The sequence below is a fragment of the Orcinus orca genome, chromosome 1 (genome assembly GCF_937001465.1).
Source record: "Orcinus orca chromosome 1, mOrcOrc1.1, whole genome shotgun sequence".
Taxonomy (NCBI): Eukaryota; Metazoa; Chordata; class Mammalia; order Artiodactyla; family Delphinidae; genus Orcinus; species Orcinus orca.
Window position 1 is genome coordinate 42,047,240 of NC_064559.1, and position 19,222 is coordinate 42,066,461.

At 36.1% G+C, this 19,222-nt stretch overlaps 1 protein-coding gene across 2 annotated transcripts in view; it reads right to left on the reverse strand.

The window, feature by feature from the left end:
• Positions 1–19,222, reverse strand: part of NSL1 (NSL1 component of MIS12 kinetochore complex) — a 38,255-nt gene that overhangs the window by 15,935 nt on the left and 3,098 nt on the right. For both annotated transcript variants that reach the window (XM_004275266.3, XM_049709417.1), the window contains exons 3-4: positions 14,304–14,434; positions 12,530–12,584 (exon numbers count right to left, since the gene is read on the reverse strand). In XM_004275266.3, coding sequence (XP_004275314.1) covers positions 12,530–12,584; positions 14,304–14,434 — 186 coding nt within the window. The remainder of the gene's footprint in view (positions 1–12,529; positions 12,585–14,303; positions 14,435–19,222) is intronic.

Here is a 19,222-nt window from a genome sequence, read left to right on the forward strand (position 1 = left end):
CACATGCACCCCAATGTCCATAGCAGCACTATTTATAATAGCCAAGACATGAAAACAACCTAAGTGTCTACTGACAGATAAATGGATAAAGAAGCTGTGGTATATGTACACAATGGAATACTACTCAACCATAAAAAGAATGAAATAATGCCATTTGCAGCAACATGGATAGACCTAGAGATTATCATGCTAAGTGAAGTCAGACAGAGAAAGACAAATATCATATGATATTGCTTATATGTGGAATCTAAAAAAAATGATACAAATGAATTTATTTACAAAACAGAAATAGACTCACAGACATAGAAAACAAACTTATGGTTACCAAAGGGGAAAGGATAGGAGGAATAAATCAGGAGTTTGGGATTAAAATATACACACTACTATATATAAAATACATAACCAATAAGGACCTACTGTATAGCACAGGGAACTCTATTCATTATCTTATAATAACCTACAATGGAAAAGAACCTAAAAAGGGATATATATAGATAGATAGAGAGAGAGAGAGAGAGACCACTTTGCTATATGCCTGAAACTAACACAACATTGTAAATCAACTATATTTCAATAACAATTAAAAAAAAAAGAAGCATTGGGAAGAAGCATATGTGAAAGTGAGGTACTTTCAAAGAACTGAAAGATGGGGTCTAGGGCTACAGCAAAAAGTGCCTGAAATGAATTTAGAGGAGCCAGGTCATGTAAAGGAATGCTGAGAAGTTTGAAGTCTATTATATTTAAAATTGGAAGATTTTAGGATTTTAAGCAAAGGAATTAAAGTTGATTTGTGTTTTTAAGAGTATCCTAGATTTTTATTCAAGTTGGTCTTGGAAGTTCATAAACTCCCCACCTTTGTCCAAAACACCATTGGATAAATATAGAAAATTAAAAAAAACAAATCCCAAAGCATATATAAAGTAAACATTTCTTTGAACCAGAAAAACGCAGACGAGAAAAAGCTGTAAGTCAGGCTGAAGTTGCAGATCCACTGGTAGGCAGATGGTAGGTAGGCAGTAAGTAACCAGGAATTTGCTTCCCACAAGATAAAAGGGGATCAAAGTGCTCCAGAGGGGCAGGAAATGGGGAGAGTCGACCTCATAATCAAACCAAGGGCTGAAATGGAGTTTTCCTACCCTGAAAAGGAGGCTGGAAAAAAAAAACCTGACATTAACCACTGAGAGGAGCTGCAGCATACTTAAAGCTACACTAGAAGTTGATGGGAAGCAGAAAATACCTCAAAGCCCAGGCCTAGATTAAGCTGCCTGCTGACTTAGTGACTAGATCCACTATCTCCAATATTGCAGTGGAACAGGGGCCCCACAGTGTCAATTTAAGATATGGTTCTAGCCTGGGACTGTTCAAGGGCCAGACGGAAGGAAACCACAAAACTACTAGACAGGAAGAGGGGAAAGCAGCAATAAGAAAATAAGCACATGAAAAACTTAGTCAAGAAGCACTTGCTAAGCAAAATTCTTAAATGCATGAAGAAATTACAACCATGAAAGACAGCCACTATAACCAATGTCAAGGAGAGGAACTTGCTGCAGATGGAATAAAAATAGAGCAATCTGAAAATGATTTTTAAAGGTTTAGGATCCTCCAATAGCTAAAGGAAATCATAACAGACATTACAGAAAAAAAATACGCTATGAAATAAAAACAAGAATACTACAAAAATAGAAAAAATGATAAAGAAGCGAAGTTGAATGATTAAGTTAAAGATTTTCTAGAAGATGGGAGTCCTCAGATTGAAAGTACACACAGAGATCTGAGTGGAAGATGAGAAGAAAAAGGAAGCAAGCAAAACAAACAAAAAATCCACCCAAACCAAAAAAATATGTGTATGATCTATTTAAATAAAATTGTGTGTATATGTACAAAAACATAAAGAAATTACCAATAAGCAGCACAGAGCTGAACTATGTGTTACCTAGTTGAGTGAAAAAAAATAATGGAATATAATATATTGTATAATACTTATATATAAAAAATAAATAACTCAAAACTCCCTGTGCCTATCTGCCCACATACAAATGCACTGATATAAAGACCTAAAATTAGACATATCAAACAGTTACAGTAGTTATCTATTTGAAGGTGTGTGGCATCAGATAGACTTGGGAAGACAAGTATGGTGGACTTTCATTTTCTACTATATATACACCACTGATTATTTAAAAGTTTATATTAAGCTTACACTTATTAAGAGAACAAAACAAAAACTAATTATAAAAATATAAAACAGTTTAAAATAATAATGTTAGCTCTATGGCAGTTGAATTGGAGGATTCTCCCATATACTTAGGTTAGAAGAGTCAGGTGTAGATAATCTGAATACATAAATCAATTTTCTGTAAAATAAATTATGCTCCCCAAATGTCTAGTACATATGTATTTCTATATGATTATACGAGAAGAGAAAAATGGATAAATGGATTCATACCAGATTAATGTTGGACATCTGAAGGAGCAGTAGATGGGAAAGGAGAAAGGAAGCCAAAAACAAAAAATAAAATGCTATCCTTATTTTTTAATTTAAAAAGAACATGTATAATTATGTACTTATTTCATAAATATTTCCTGAGTGTGCTATGTCAGATAATGATCTTAGAGCTACGGGATACAAAAGTGGACAAAACAAAGTCCTTGGCGGGGGGAAGGGATGAAGACAATAAAATGAACAGAAATTACATAATGTCAGTAAGGAGTGGGGGAAATAAAGCAGGTTAAAGTGATAGAGTATGACCAAGTGGGTCAGTAGGGGATTTGACACAGATTGTCAGGGAAGACCTCTCTGATGAGGTAACACTTTGAACAGACAGCTGAATGAAGTTTCAGATAGGAATGGGGGAGCAACAAGTGTGAAAGCCACAGGGCCACTGTGTGTTTGGCACATTCTTGGTGAAACAGAAAGAATGCTAGTGTAGCTGGAGCTCAGTAAACAAAGGTGAGAGTGGTAAGAAACCGGGGTCAGAGATGGAATAAGAGGCACACTCAGGGACCAGGTCAGAGAGACCAAGGGAAGTATGATGGGGAGCCACTGGAGACTTTTAGGCAGGGGGTGACATAATCTGATTATGCTTTAAAAAGAATCCGCTGTGTGGCAAACTGAAATGGAAGACCAGTGAGGAGACTACTGTAGCAGTCCCACTAGGAGAATACAGTGACAAGGACAACAGCAGTACAGATGGATTTGGTAGGAAGTAGTTGGATTCAGAATATATTTTCAAGGTAAAGGAAGCAAGATCTTCAGGTAGATTGAAGGTGTAGCCTCAAGCAATATATTATAATACTTGGTCACTGGTTATAAACATGTTAATAGTGATTATCTCTTGAGTACATGATTTTGTGTGATTTAAATTTGTTTCTTACGCTTTTAACACTTTTGGAATGTGAATGCATTTATACATAATCAAGAAAAAGCAATAAAGTTGCTTTCAACGTTTAAAAAAAAAAGTGCACCTCAAGCACCATGCTACGTAAATAAAAATAAACATCTAGCCACATTATGGTAAAACTGCAGAACATTAAGAATACAAAAAGAATTCTGAAAAATCAGGAGAGAAAAAATAGATTATCTATAAAAAAATGGCAATTAGGGCTTCCCTGGTGGCGCAGTGGTTGAGAGTCCGCCTGCCGATGCAGGGGACATGGGTTCGTGCCCCGGTCCAGGAAGATCCCACATGCCGCAGAGCGGCTGGGACCGTGAGCCATGGCCGCTGAGCCTGCGCGTCCAGAGCCTGTGCTCCGCAACGGGAGAGGTCACAGCAGTGAGAGGCCTGCGTATCACACAAAACAAAACAAAACACAACAAAACTACAATGAGGTATCACCTCATACCGGCTGTAATGACCATCATCAAAAAATCTACAATAAATGCTGGAGAGGGTGTGGAGAAAAGGGAACCCTTCTGCACTGTTGGTGGGAATGTAAATTGATACAGCCACTATGGAGAACAGTATGGAGGTTCCTTAAAAAACTAAAAATAGAACTACCATATGACCCAGCAATCCCACTACTAGGCATATACCGAGAAAACCATAATTCAAAAGGACACATAGGGCTTCCCTGGTGGCGCAGGGTTAAGAATCTACCTGTCAATGCAGGGGACACGGGTTTGAGCCCTGGTCCAAGACACGGAACAACTAAGCCCATGCACCATAAATACTGAGCCTGCACTCTAGAGTCCCTGATCCACAACTACTGAAGACTGTGTGCCTAGAGCCCGTGCTCCACAACAAGAGGCTACTGCAATGACAAGTCCACACACCGCAACGAAGAGTAGCCCCTGCTCACTGCAACTAGAGGAAGCCTGCATGCAGCAACGAAGACCCAACTTAGCCAAAAAAAAAATTAAAAAAAAAAAGGATACATGTACCCCAATGTTCATTGCAGCACTATTTACAATAGACAGGACACGGAAACAACCTAAATGTCCAACAACAGATGAATGGATAAGGAAGATGTGGTACATATGTACAATGGAATATTACTCAGCCATAAAAAGGAACAAAATTGGGTCATTTGCAGAGATGTGGACGGACCTACAATCTGTCATACAGAGCGGAATAAGCCAGAAAGAAAAAAACAAGTATCACGTATTAATGCATATATGTGGAATCTAGAAAAATGGTACAGATGAACCTATTTGTAGGGCAGGAATAGACACACAGACGTAGAAAACGGACATGGGGACACAGCAGGGGAAGGAGAGGGTGGGACGAATTGGGAGATTAGGTTTGACATAAATACACTACCATGTGTAAATACACTACCTGCTGTATAGCACCAGGAGCTCAGCTCTGGGTTCTGTGATTACCTAGATGGCAGAGGGCGGGGGGGGGGGGGGAAGGGGGAGGGAGGTCCAAGAGGGTGGGGATATAGGTAGACATATAGCTGATTCACTTCACTGTACAGCAGAAACTAACATAACATTGTAAAGCAATTTTACTCCAATTAAAAAAAAAAAAGACAGAAAATAACAAGAGCTGATGAGGATGTGGTGGAACTGGAACCCTCGAACACTGCTGGTGGAAATGTGAAATGGGGCAGCCACTTTGGAAAACAGTTCAACAGTTCCTCTAAACATAGAGTTCCCATATGATCCAGCAATCCCATTCCTAGCTATATATACTCAAGAGAACTGTAAACATATGTCCACACAATAACTTGTACACAAATGTTCATAGCAGAATTATTCATAACAACCAAAAGTAGAAACAACTCAAGAATACCTATATATTGATAAATGGATAAATAAAATGTAGTATGTCCATAAAATAGAATATTTGGCAAAAAAAAGAAATGAAATACTGATACATGCTACAACATAGACCTTGAAAACATGCTAATTCAAAGAAGCCATTCTTAAAGGATGACATATTACATGATTTAATTTATAAGAAATGTCTAGAATAGTCAAATCTATAGAGATAGAAAGCAGATTAATGGTTGCCTAGGGCCAAGGGAGAGGGATGAGAGATTAGGGGGAGAATGTGGGGTTTCTTTTTGAAGTGGTGAAAATGTTTAAAAATTAATTATAGTGATGGCTGCATAAAACCCTGTGAATATCGAGTTGCACACTTTAAATGGGTGAATGGGATAGTATATGAATTGTACCTCAATAAAGCCACTAGAAAAAAATAAGTGTCAAAGATAATGATGTAATATATTCCATATGGTAAATGAAAGTAAATAAAACAAAATTCAAGAGCATGAAATAAAAACCAGGAGTCTACCGCCCACAGACTTTTACTCAAAGTACCTAAGGAACCCATCAACAGAGTAGTAAACCTAGAAGGAAGCCATGACAGAGAGTTTGGAACATTTTGCTATAAATTTAATTAATCACTGAGTGCAAAAAAGTAGCAACTATTGAAGTGTTTTTTAACAAGAGAAGAACTAAAGTTCTAGACACAAACAAGAAGGAAAATTGGGGGAGGGGTGTGCTTATTCAGTGGGTAATGTGTAATAAAGTCCTTTTCTTGCCCAGGAGGGGACCTGAAATACTGTATAACTCCTGACTGTGTTAGATAATTTTAAAATTATAGTATGCTCAAATTTTACAGGTAACACTAAAGGAAAAGAAGCATTGCATATAGCTTCCAAACCAGAAAAAAGGAAAATAAGAGAATAAAGAAAAATCTATCAACATGATAGATGGCAAAAAAGAGGGAAAATAGTAAAACTCCTATATTTGGAAACAAAAAAATATTCAGAGCTGAATTGTGAAAGTTCTACACGTCATGTCTCGAGGATATGGCTAAAGCAGGACTTAGAGATAAATCTAAATGTATCCTTAAACATATTTATTAAAAATAAGACTGAAGTAAACTTAAGTGTTTAACTCAAGAAGCTAAAAATAACAGAGAAAACTCAAGAAAGCAGGAAGACCACACTAAAGATAAGATCAGAACTCAAGGAACCAGAAAAGTAAAAAAAAATAGAGAAACTCAGCAAAACTAAAAGCTGACTCTCTGCAAAGACCAATAAAAACAAAGAAATCTAGAGCAAGATATCAAGAAAAAAGAGAAAGCAAAAACAAACAACATTAAGAAATAAGCATATGTGGAACAAATTCTTTTAATTACAAGCAAATACTACAAACAGTTTCATACCAACATATTGAACACATGGATGAAACAGACTATTTTCCAAACAAATATTACCAAATTTGATTCAAGAAAAAATTAAAAACCTGAAGAAATCAATAACCATTAAGTATACTAAATCAGTTAAGTCAAACTTACCCCCATACATACCCCAGGCTCACACAGTTTTATACATGAACCTTAACTCTTCAAGGAACAAAAAACCTCCAACATTTAGAAACTGTTTTGTGAGGGCAGCATAACCTTGATGACAAAACTGGAAAGGGACAGTATGGTTTGTTTTTTTCATTGAAGTTCACCTGCTTTACTATTATTTTTTTCCTTATTAGAGTATAATTGCTCCACAATGTTGTGCCAGCTTCCACTGTACAATGAAGTGTATCAGCCATATGCATATCTATATCCCCCCTCTTGAACCTCCCACCCACCCCACCCTCCATCCTGCCCATCTAGGTCGTCACAGAGCACCGAGCTGAGCTTCCTGTGCTTTACAGCATGCTCAGGCCAGCCATCTTTTTTACACATGGTAGTGTATACATGTCACTCCCAATCTCCCAACCCGTCCCACCCTCCCCGCCCCTCCCCACCATGTCCACACATCCATTCTCTAAGTCTATGTCTCTATTCCTGCCTGTTCAGTATGTTTTAAAACACATGTTTATTTTTTGTGTGACTACAGATGCAAATATACTATAGGTTAATATACTAAATAAAATACAGGTATAGAGTATAAGTAAATTTAATTCAAGTGTATAAAAGAAAAAATATACTAATGAGTGTGGGGTTTTCTCTATGAATGCAAAGATAACCATCAGAAAAATCTGTCACTGTTAACTCACCATATTAACAGTTAGAGACAAAAAAGCATACGATCTAGGGGCACAAGGGAACTTCATGAGTGATGAAAAATTCTATATCTGAATTGTGGTCACAGTTACATAGTTGTATACATTTGTCAAAACTCAAACTGTATGCATATAATTGATGTATTTTATTATATGTAAACTATACCTCAATAAAGTTGGTCAAACAAGTATATGATCTCAGTTGATGCAAAAGAAGTGTTCAATAAAATTAAACATTTATTCATAATTTTAAAATATCATGGCCACTGGGCTTCCCTGGTGGCGGAGTGGTTAAGAATCCGCCTGCCAATGCAGGGGACATGGGTTCGAGCCCTGGTCTGGGAAGATCCCACATGCCATGGAGAAACTAAGCCCGTGCACCACAACTACTGAGCCTGCACTCTAGAGCCTGCGAGCCACAACCACTGTGCCTGCATGCTGCAACTACTGAAGCCTGCTCACCTAGAGCCCGGGCTCCACAACAAGAGAAGCCACCGCAATGAGAAGCCCACGCACCATAACCAAGAGTAGCCCCTGCTCGCCACAATTAGAGAAAGCCCGCGCAGCAACGAAGACCAAACGCAGCCAAAAATAAATAAATAAAATAAATTTAAAATATATATATATATCATGGCCACTATCATTACTAGTATTCAACATTACACTGGAGGTTGTTTTTTTTTCAGTTTTTGGTTTTTTTTCCTTAAAAATTTTTTTGTTGAAGTATAGTTGATTTATAATGCTGTGTTAGTTTCTGGGGTACTGCAAGCTGATGCAGTTATACATATATATATATATATATATATATATATATATTCTTTTTCATATTCTTTTCCATTAGGGTTTATTATAGGACGTTGAATATAGTTCCCTGTGCTATACATTAGGACCTTGTTGTTTATCTGTTTTATATGTAGTAGTTTGTATCTGCTAATCCCAAACTCCTGATTTATCCTTCCCGCACCCCCTAAATATTTATAATGGAGGCTCTAATCAATGTAATAATAAGACAAAAATAGAACATGTATAAAGTTAGGAAAAAGATAAAACCTAGCATTACTTGCAAATGATGATTATCTACATTTTTAAAAATCTAGTTGAAATTAGCTAATCCATTTAGAACTAACAAGAGTTCAGCAAATAAAAATCGACGGTATTCCTAAACACCAGGAATATTCAATTACAATGTGCAATCCCAAAATATTACTATTTACAATAGCTACAAAAAGGTATCTAGGAACAAATAAAAGATGCGTAAAACCTATGTGGAGAAATTTATAAAATACTGTTTTTTCCTTAAAACCATCTTTATTACATGTCTTTAAACACTTCTCTACATGCATTACAGAATATCTTATCAGATCCAGTCCCTTAAATAACACTGTTTTCAACATAGCAAGCAGGCAGCATTCTTATAAACATCTTTATTACATGTGTTTATAAAACACTATTGGAGGACATTTTGAAAAACCCAAAATGAGATATAATATGTTCACAAATGGGAAGACATATATTGTAAACGTGGCACTTCTCTCCAAATTTATCTATAAATTAAATGCAATCCCAATCAAATCCCAATAAGATTTTTCAAGCAATTTTACAAGTTGATCCTAACAATTCCTACGGAAGAGTAAAGGGCCAAAAACAGGCAACAAAATTTGGAAGAAATTGCAAGATATCAAGACTTCTTTTTAAACTACAGAAACTTAAAAAGTGTGGTAATGGTGCTGAGACAGCCAAGTCAACGAATAACGTTAAAAGAGAATCCAGAGGAATTCCCTGGTGGTCCAGTGGCTAAGACTCCACATTTTCACTGGCAAGGGCCAGGGTTCAATCCCTGGTCAGGGAACTAAGATCCCACAAGACGCGGGCCCAGAAAAAAAAAAAAAGAAAAAGAGAGACAAAGCCCGGAAACAGACCCCCAAATACATGGAAACTTAGTATATTAGAGAGTGACATTACAAAGCAGTGGAAAAGAGATGGACTATTCAATAAATGATGCTAAGACAACTGGGTACCAGTACAGTAGAAATTAGATCCCTTCCTTATAAAATTTTTTTAAAAATTCAGTTGTATTCAAGACCTAAATATGATAATCAAAAGTCTATAAATAAAATAACAAAGGATCTTTATGTCATTTAGATAGACACTTAAAGGCACTGAAAGAGCATTTATAATAGAAAAACTCTGGTAAATCCGACTACATTAAAACTTATGTAAACATATATAAAATGTCATTATAAAGTTATAAGACAAGCCAAAAATTTAGAGCAAATATTTACAGTGCTCATAACCTAAATATCCATAATGTGTGTGTGCATGTACCTTCATGTGCCTGTACATTCATGTGCCTGTGTATATGACTCTTAGAAATGAATAAGGAAAATTCAAATAACCCAACCAAAAAACGGGCAAAGAATATAAATAGGGAATTCAAGGATGCTCAACCTCACTTTAAATACTATCGCACGTCCATCAAATTGGCAGAAAAAAAAAAATACAGAAAGCCTGACAGTAATAATTGTTGGCAAAATGTAGAGAAGCAAGAACTTTCAAACACTGCTGGTGGGACGGTAAACTGATACGACTCTTTTGGAGGGGTAGTAAAGCTCATATGTAATAAAGCTGAACAGAGACAAGCCCTGTGGACCTAGAAATTTTGCTTTCAGAAATCTACCCCACAAAATATGTGACATATTTACACTTTACAAGGACACAGGTATAAAAATATTCATTGTAATATTGTTTATAACAGCCAAAAAAAAAAAAAAAGAAACTAAGTGTCCCTCAGTAGAGGAATGGATTTACAGAGGTGTATTCATACTCAGGAATATTATTTAGAAACTAAATGAATAGAGAGATATGTGTGTATAAAATATTGAGGGGGAAAATAAGTTGCAGAATGATATGACTGGTATGATACAATATATGTAAAATTTTAAAACAAATGCCATACATTGTTTATGGATACATTGATGAAGTATCAATAAAAGCATAAAAACATGGATAGGAACGGTCCACTAACCTTGAGGATGGTGGTTACTTCTGAAGTAAGAGGGAGTGGAATGGGATGGTGAAGGGTACAAAGAAAGTTTCAACTGTATCCATATCTTTTAATTCCTAAGAAGGTCTGACCCAAGTTTGGCAAATTTGAATAGCCCTTAAAAATAAGTGGTAAATACAAAGATGTTCATTATGTTATACTCCATGTTTTCTATATGTTTGAAATTTTCAAAGAATTTTTTAAAAAATCAACTCTGCTTGAGGTGCATGCAATGGATTGGAAGAGAATAAGAGTGAAACAGAAGACCTTCAGGAAAGCACGTCTACAAATCCTGGCTAGAGTGATGGTGACCTAGATTAGAGGTGATAATAGAGAGGTGAAGAGAAGTGGATGAATGTGAGATTATATTTCAAAGGAATAATTTGTAGGACTTATTGATGGATTGTAGATGAGGAGTTCAGGAGAGGAAAGAATCAAAGTTGACTTCTCACTAAAGCAGTACGTAGGAGAAGGTGCTGTTTACTCGGATGGAGAAAACCGGGAAAGGAATCAGTTGGAGAGCATGAAAGAATCCTGTTTTATGTTTATCTCTTATTTCTACTCAGACATAAGCTCTTTACGGGGAGAATCTTTTTTATCTCCATATCCCCCAGAGTTCCCCCCGGGAACTGAGGCTTGAAGTCAAGTGACTTGCCCAAGGACATCCAGCTAATAAAACAATAAGTTAATTTTGCTGTGCTTAAAGAGCTGCTGCTATTCTAAGCTTATAAACATTATGAAAATGTATAATGACAAAAATCTCAAAATTTATCCAAAAGATAGATTCTAATTATTTGCTTAACTGTTAAGTCAGAATCACATGACAAAGAAGATTTTTCCACTAATACTACATAACTGGAATGGTAGGAAGAAAATCACGTAGACTGTCAAAGGATCATTTAAATAAACCTGTTTTCCCTCCTAAGATAAAAAGGTTAACCAAGTTTCTTTGGAGAATTAACTATAGTTAAAAAGTAATACTTGAGTATATTGTGACAATACATTTTTCAATTATTATTTTTTTGTTGTTCAAAACCAAAACAAGTATATGTCAACCACTGCATTTTGGCAACTAATCCTTTTTAGTGAACCATGACAATTAAGTGTTAGGTCCTAGGTCAATTTTTATTATCAAATACAGTGAGTGCTGTGATTTTAACCAATTTCAGAGTATCTTTACTTCCCCCTCTCAGTTTATCCCATTGGCTTGGGACACTTACAAAGGGCAAGGGGACATGTTAGAAAGTAAATCAGAATTCAACAAGGGTGAGGTACTCAAAGCCATATGTATAGAAATCCCATACAAATAAATGAAGGACTTAACTGTTTTACTGATATTTCAGAAATGGTACTTTTGAGCACCAAAGGCAAATTTCAAAAGGTCTCAAGAAAACTGCTAGAAATTTTTAAATGTGAGAATACAGTCATTTAAAAATACATATGATCCACATTTTTAGCAAAGTCAGTTCTATTGCTGGATTTACAAAATTGGTATAAATTTTATTTCTTTGTGATTTAGAGGATGCACCTAAGTGGAAACAGAATTGAGTTCAAAGGCATAACAAGTGTATGTATCTCTTCTTAAGTTCAACATTATATTTTTGTTGGATTTTATTCTGTAAATAATGAGAAACCAGTGATGGTTATCACACTAAGGAGAGACACCATGAGTGCTTTAATAGTATAACTTTGGCTGTAATGCAAAGAATGGATGGTTTAATAGCATTAGAGATGGGAGGGTATTATAACAGAAGTTAGAGATTGACAAGGTGTTATAATAGTCTAGGTCAGGAGAGTGCTTAATAAAAGTCCAGATTCCTGGGTCCTAGCCCTGGAGATTCTGAGTTGGAAGGTTTAGACCAAGTTCTTATAATCCTAAGTAAAAAAAAGAGTTAAACACTGATGACTGGTAGTGAGTTAGAGCATCAAAGGGAAGATACCCTTGATGCTGAAACCTTTAAAAGAGTATCAGGAACTCCTGAAAATTACAAGCTCATGCTTAACTTTTACCATAAACACTGACTCACCTGGATCAGGGTCATGTTTTAGGTCCAGTGAATGTACAACAGGGTGGTATTGCTTCTAAACATAAAATAAATTAAAATAGATTTAATTTAACAACTTAGTGCCTCATACAAACATTTTCTTCAGTTTATATAAGCAAATATATTATTAGTCAGTAGTACCATTCTTTTGCTAAAAAAACAAAAACAAACAAAAAACCCCAAAATTAGATCCTGAAAATCTGTAGGAAAGGGAGGAGAAAAGAAAAGATCAAACTAAGACTGAATTATACCTTTTATAGTATTGCCACCTACTGCATACACTAAAATATAGCACCATAAAAAAGCATAAGAGGGAATTCCCTGGTGGTCCAGTGGTTAGGACTCCACGCTTTTGTTGCTGAGGGTCAGGGTTCAATCCCTGGTCAAGGAACTAAAGTGCAGCCAAAAAAAAAACCCAGGAAAAACAAAAAGCATAAGAAAAGCAATCAAGCAAATTAGAGGCATAGAGATGGAATCTTGTGTTTATAAAGTACAAGGTAGTTTTCAAATTATGAATGGACTGTTTTTCAAAAGTTCATTTTAAGAAGTGTTTAGAACTCAGAACTCATATTCCCATAGAAACTGTTTTAAAAAGTGGCCAGAAAAAAAAAAAAACAAAAACGTGGCCAGGCCACTACCATATCAGCACACTAATGCCTACCTACGTATCCTGTGATACACTGGGACTGCAATAGCAGAACTATAAGAACGGGATCCAAAATTCAGGCAAAAAGAAAGAGAAGAATGTCTCTCCTTTCTCTTGCCCAAAGTAGCAGAAGCCAAAAAGTTTTTGTTACTGTTGTTGTTGTTTGTTTGTTTTTTAAAAAAGCTGTCTTTAGTATCCTTACCCCATCCATTTTGCATCAATTTTAAACTTCCACAGCAGTACCCCACCTAGGCCGGCCAACTTCCTTTCTTTTATGCAATACTGATTACTAGGTTTGGGTGGGGGAGGAAGGGTAGTAATAGAGAGGGAAATGCTGGAAAATAAATACATTTTGAATGTTTTTCCCGAGGAAACTTTAAAAGTGGATGAGGCAAAGGGAGTGGGGTATTTCTTGGAGGACTGACTTCTATGGAAGAAAAAAATGAAAAATTTTGCTTATAATTATTTTTTTCTCACAGAATGATAACTAAAATGTTTTAGAGAAAGTACCTGTCTTCACTCTCTAAAACAATTCCTGAAAGGAAAGCAACTAGAAAATTTATATGTGAAAGTATGCTAATTTCAAAAACTAATGACAAAAAGTAAAGCACAATCGAAAGCAACATGTATGTCTCACTCCACAGGTAATGCCATTCCCAGCAAACCTACTTCCACCTCATCATGATTTTTGGAACAAAACAAATTATACACAATTCATAAAGCAAATTTTGTTGTTAAAAAACAGGTAGTCAATCTTCATCATCGATTTAACTAAAGGGTCTTCCAAAATACATAAACATATACAAATAATGTGCCAAACACAAATGACGGATAGAAGGAAAAGGCTTAAAAAATACATTTCTTTTTCCCTCCTGGTCTCAGAATTAAGTCACTGTCAGTCTTCTATCTTCAAATTCTATTTTATTTTATCATCAGCTGTATTCAAAACCTAGTGTGACTTTGAAGGAGACAAACAGTAGCAACTGAGGCAGGAAAGACAAAGAAAACAAAATGTCACTTACCTCCACTTGGATCTCATACTTTAATTTTTTTACTGTAGTAAAACAGACATTACATAAAATTTACTATTTTAAAGGTAAATCATCTTACCAGAATTTCTTGTTTTGCTTTTATGATTTTGATGACACATTCAAGGATCTTTCTGGGATACTGCTTACGTTTTGTGGCTATATCGACTATGATTTCATCAAACTGGTCTTCAAGGACTTTGATATCAGAATCTATTTCGAGGGAAAAATAATATCAAAAAATTCCTTAAAACACATTTTTTAATATTCTATATGAAAATGTAACATAATAAACTAAATTTAGAAAACACAAAATTTAAGGAAAACAAATATGGCAAGTTAATGGATGCTCCACTTTGGTAACTGATTCATTTATTCATTGAACAGTCGATTACTTACTGAGCCCCTATGGGAAGCCAAGCCTAAATCAGAGAAATACAAAGATGAACATAACATAATCCCTGTTCTCTAAGAGCTCACGGTTCACTGGAAGAAACAGACATACAACTGCAAAACAACTGAATAAATACAGTAGAGGTATGAACAAAATGCTATCTGGACAAAGAACAGTGGAACACTAACTCTGCCTTGGGAATTTAAGACTTTAAAGAGAAAATAACATTTGATTTGGAACTTGAAATATAAGTGTAAATCCACTGCATAAAAAAAGGTAGGGAAAAAAATAATAGGGAGATGCATTTGAGGCAGAGAAAACAGTATCTGCAAGATCAAAGAGTCTTTAGGAAACAGAAAAAGATCTAAATGGCTGCAGGTTAAAGTATAAGGAAAAAAGGATGATAATATATAGAAGAGCCACACTGTAAAGAATATTTAACATCAGGGATGCTAAGAAGTTTTGACTTTGTCATGTGGTGAACCAAAGCAGTGACAATAGCAGTGAGTGGAGCAGCTAGATTTGAAACAGGTACAACTGGATAAATGGTAGGAAAACATAAAAGATATGGTGACTTTAGAGTTTCTTTGATTTGGCTAAAGCTATCTTGTCAGTTGCTTTCCTATGTTTTAAAGTACAGTTGACCCTTGCACAACGTGGAGGTTAGGGACACCAACCATCCTTGCCGTCAAAAATCCAAGCGTAACTTTATAGTTTGCCCTCTGTGGAAACTTTAGAGTTTCCACATCTGTGGATTCAACCAACTACAAATGGTGTCGTACTGTATTTGGTGAAAAAAATCCCTGTATGAGTGGACTCTTGCAGTTCAAACCTGAGCTGCTCAAGAGTCAAATGTACTGATTCTCAAACTCTGAAAGAATGAATAATCACCTGGGGAACTTGTCAGAAGTGCAGACATATTTTTTTACTTTTTAAAAAACAGCTTTATTGAGGTATATCTGTCATACAGTGAGCTGCACATATTTAAAGTATACGATTTGATAAGTTTTGACATATGTGTATACCCTTGAAACCACCACTACAGTCCAGATAATGAACACAATCATCACCCCTAAGTTTCCTAATGCTCCCTTGTAATCTCTCCCTCCTGCTCCTCCCAAACTGCTCTCTATCCCCAGGCAACCACCGATCAAATTTTTGTCACTATATTCTAGTTTTCATTTCCTAGAATTTTATATAAATGAAATCACACAGTACATACTCTTTGGTAAGGAGAAGTGCAGAAATTTTGATTCCTAGTAGAGTTCTCTGGAATGGGGCCCAGAAATTAAGCACCCCAGATGAAATGAATGCAGGGGATACATCAACTTTATTTTGAAAATCACTTTAAAAAGTAGCAAATATTAAGTAGCTAAAAATACTAAAGAGCTAGGTCCTCAGCTTAACTGGTCTTACGTCATTTGTGTTCTGCTATGTCAAAGTCTATCATAGAAATAGATCTATTTATTTTACTGAGTAGAGCTTCATTAGGGAGAAGTCTGAAACATGTTACATATTTTGAGAACATTTTGAGACACTGCTGACATACATCAGCATGAACATATATATCATAAAGATTAATGAGGTATATATCATGTATGGCCTTGCATTCGTGAAAATAATATTCACCAAGTCCAATTAAATTACTTCTTCTGAGAGTATTATAAAATATAGTCATTTCTTACTTTGAATACTCATTTAAATGAGCAGTCTTCCCTATATTTTAATTTATTTAAAAAGTTCAATCACTAGCCTGAAAGGAATATTGTAACTATTTCACAATCAGTTTAAAAAAACAAGTCTCCCAGGGCTTCCCTGGTGGCGCAGTGGTTGGGAGTCCGCCTGCCGATGCGGGGGACGCGGGTTCGTGCCCTGGTCCGGGAGGATCCCACGTGCCGCGGAGCGGCTGGGCCCGTGAGCCATGGCCGATGAGCCTGTGCGTCTGGAGCCTGTGCTCCACAACGGGAGAGGCCACAACAGTGAGAGGCCCGCGTACAGCAAAAAAAACAAACAAACAAACAAACAAAAAAAAAAAAACAAGTCTCCCAGCTAAATCTTCCATGTAGAGAAGAAAATGGTTTCTTAGCGCCACCTAATGATAAAGCTACAAAACTGAAATATATAAATTTGAGCAGGGAAGAATTTGTCATTAATCTAACAAATATGTACTGTGTGCCAAGCCAAGTATTGAAAACATAGTGATGAGAAAAAAATATATAATCCCTGCTCTCAAGGAACTTATCTTTTAATTCTTAAATGTGTCAGGTCCAGCCTTCTGAATTCAATTCCTTTCAGGGTAGAGGGGCAGGGAGGAAGTTGGTTTCATTTGCACATTCATTCATTCTTTATTCATTCACTCATTTGCACAATGATCTCAATGAACAAAACAGACAAAAACCTCTGCCCTTGTGAAGCTTACTTATTGATTCTATGTATCAGATCAGACACAGATCCTATTAATTCTACCTGCTAACATCTCTTGAACCCGTCCTCTTCTCTCCTTTCTTAGGGTAAGTCTTCACCACCTTTTGGTATATTACTGCAATAACGTCCTAAGGTCTTAGAGGTTCTCCCTGGAATTTCTCCCTTCTCCAATCTGTCCGCCACACAGCCAGCAGTTAGCTTTCTAAAACACAAGCCTTTTCTTGTTATAGTAGTGCACCCTTATCTGTGGTTTCATTTTCTGCAGTTTCAGTTACCCATGGTCAACCATGGTCTGAAAATATTACATGGAAAATTTGTAAGTTTTAAATTGTGCGCCATTCTGAGTGGCATGATGAAATCTCGCAACATCCTGCTCTGTCCCACCCAGGACATGAATCATCCCTTTGTCCAGTGTATCCTGCCCATTAGTGACTTGGTAGCCATTGCTGCAGTATCGTGGTGCTTGTTTTCAAGTAACCCTTATTTTATTGATACTTAATAATGGGCCCAAAGCACAAGAGTAGTGATGCTGGCAATTCAAATATGGCAAAGAGAAGCTGTGCTTCCGTTAAATGAAAAGGTGAAAGTTCACAACTTAACAAAGGAAAAAAATTGTATGCTGAAGTTGCTACGATTGACAGTAAGAGTAAATCTTCTATCCATGAAATTGTGAAGAAGGAAAAAGAAATCTGTACTAGCTTTGTTGTCGTACCTCAAACTGCAAAAGTTACAGCCATATTGCATGATACGTCCTTAGTTAAGATGGAAAAGGCATTAAATTTGTACAATAAGATATTCTGAGAATGAGGGAGAGAGATCATATTCACATAACTTGCATTATAGTGTATTATTATAATTGTTCTATTTTATTATTAGTTATAGCTGTTAATCTCTTGCTGTGCCTGATTTCTAAATTAAACTCTATCATAGATATATATAGGATGGATAAACAACAAGGTCGTACTGTATAGCACTGGGAACTATATTCAATATCCTGTGACAAACCATAATGGAAAAGAATATGAAAAAGAATATACATATATGTATAACTGAGTCACTTTGCTGTACAGAAAAAATTAACACAACATTGTAAATCAACTATACTTCAATAAAATTTTTTTAAAAATAGTAGATATAGGGTTTGGTAGTATCTGAGATTTCAGGCATCCACTGGGTGTCCTGGAACCCATCCCCCTCAGATAAGAAGGGACTACTGTAATTTTACTTTAAAAACCTTCACCAGCTTCCTATTACCTGCAGGATAAAGTGCAGATTCCTCAGCATTATCCTACAGGGTTTCTTGTGGTCTGGTCCCAACTTATCTTTCTGGCCACATCTGTCATTAGTATTCCCAATTCACAGCTGACATTTTGCAAACATATCACTCCTTTGTGCCTTTGCATATGCTTTTCTCTTTGCTTCAAATGTCCTTCTTACCTCCTTTCTGTCTAGCACACGCTTACTTATTAAATGCATTTCCTTTAACAACAACCTACTCTGCTACATCTTCTCCTACTTCCTGAAGAGTAATAGTGATTCTTTGTCTATTTCCTTCCCTTAATGATGAGTTCCTAAATGGTAAGAACCGTATCTTTTCATCTATTTCCTGGAATTTGGCAGTGTCTGGCATTTATCAAGTGCCCATGAAAGAAGGTAAAAATGTAGTATTCTCAACTATTTCCCCTCAGAGTTATAAGGGGGGAAAGGGATAGAGAATATCCACACTTCAGAGCCATCTACCCAGGCTGCCAACCTGTCAGAAAATACATGGTAATCTATAAACTGATGAATCATATTGCTGAAGGCAGTCTGGACCAATCAATAAAGCGATTCCAAAGTGAACTTCAAAGAACAAGAGTCAGTTGAACACACAGTAGAAGCTGTGTAGTTTGAAAATACTCCGAGGTGATTATGATACACTGCCCCTCCCCCACTAACTGTCAATCACTCTGATAATATTTGGAAAATCTGATGTTATTTTTTCCATTTTAATATATAAACCGGAAAGTGAACTTTGGTGACTTTGAAGAGACAACTATAATAATGCCGAGGATTAAACAGTGAAGTCTTCTGGGCAAAGAATTATCTTAATGTTGAGGAGAAAAATTATAGCCACAGAGAATGACTTGATGGGCTTGGAATAAGCTCAAGGGTATCCTGATGGGCTTGGAATAAGCTCAAGG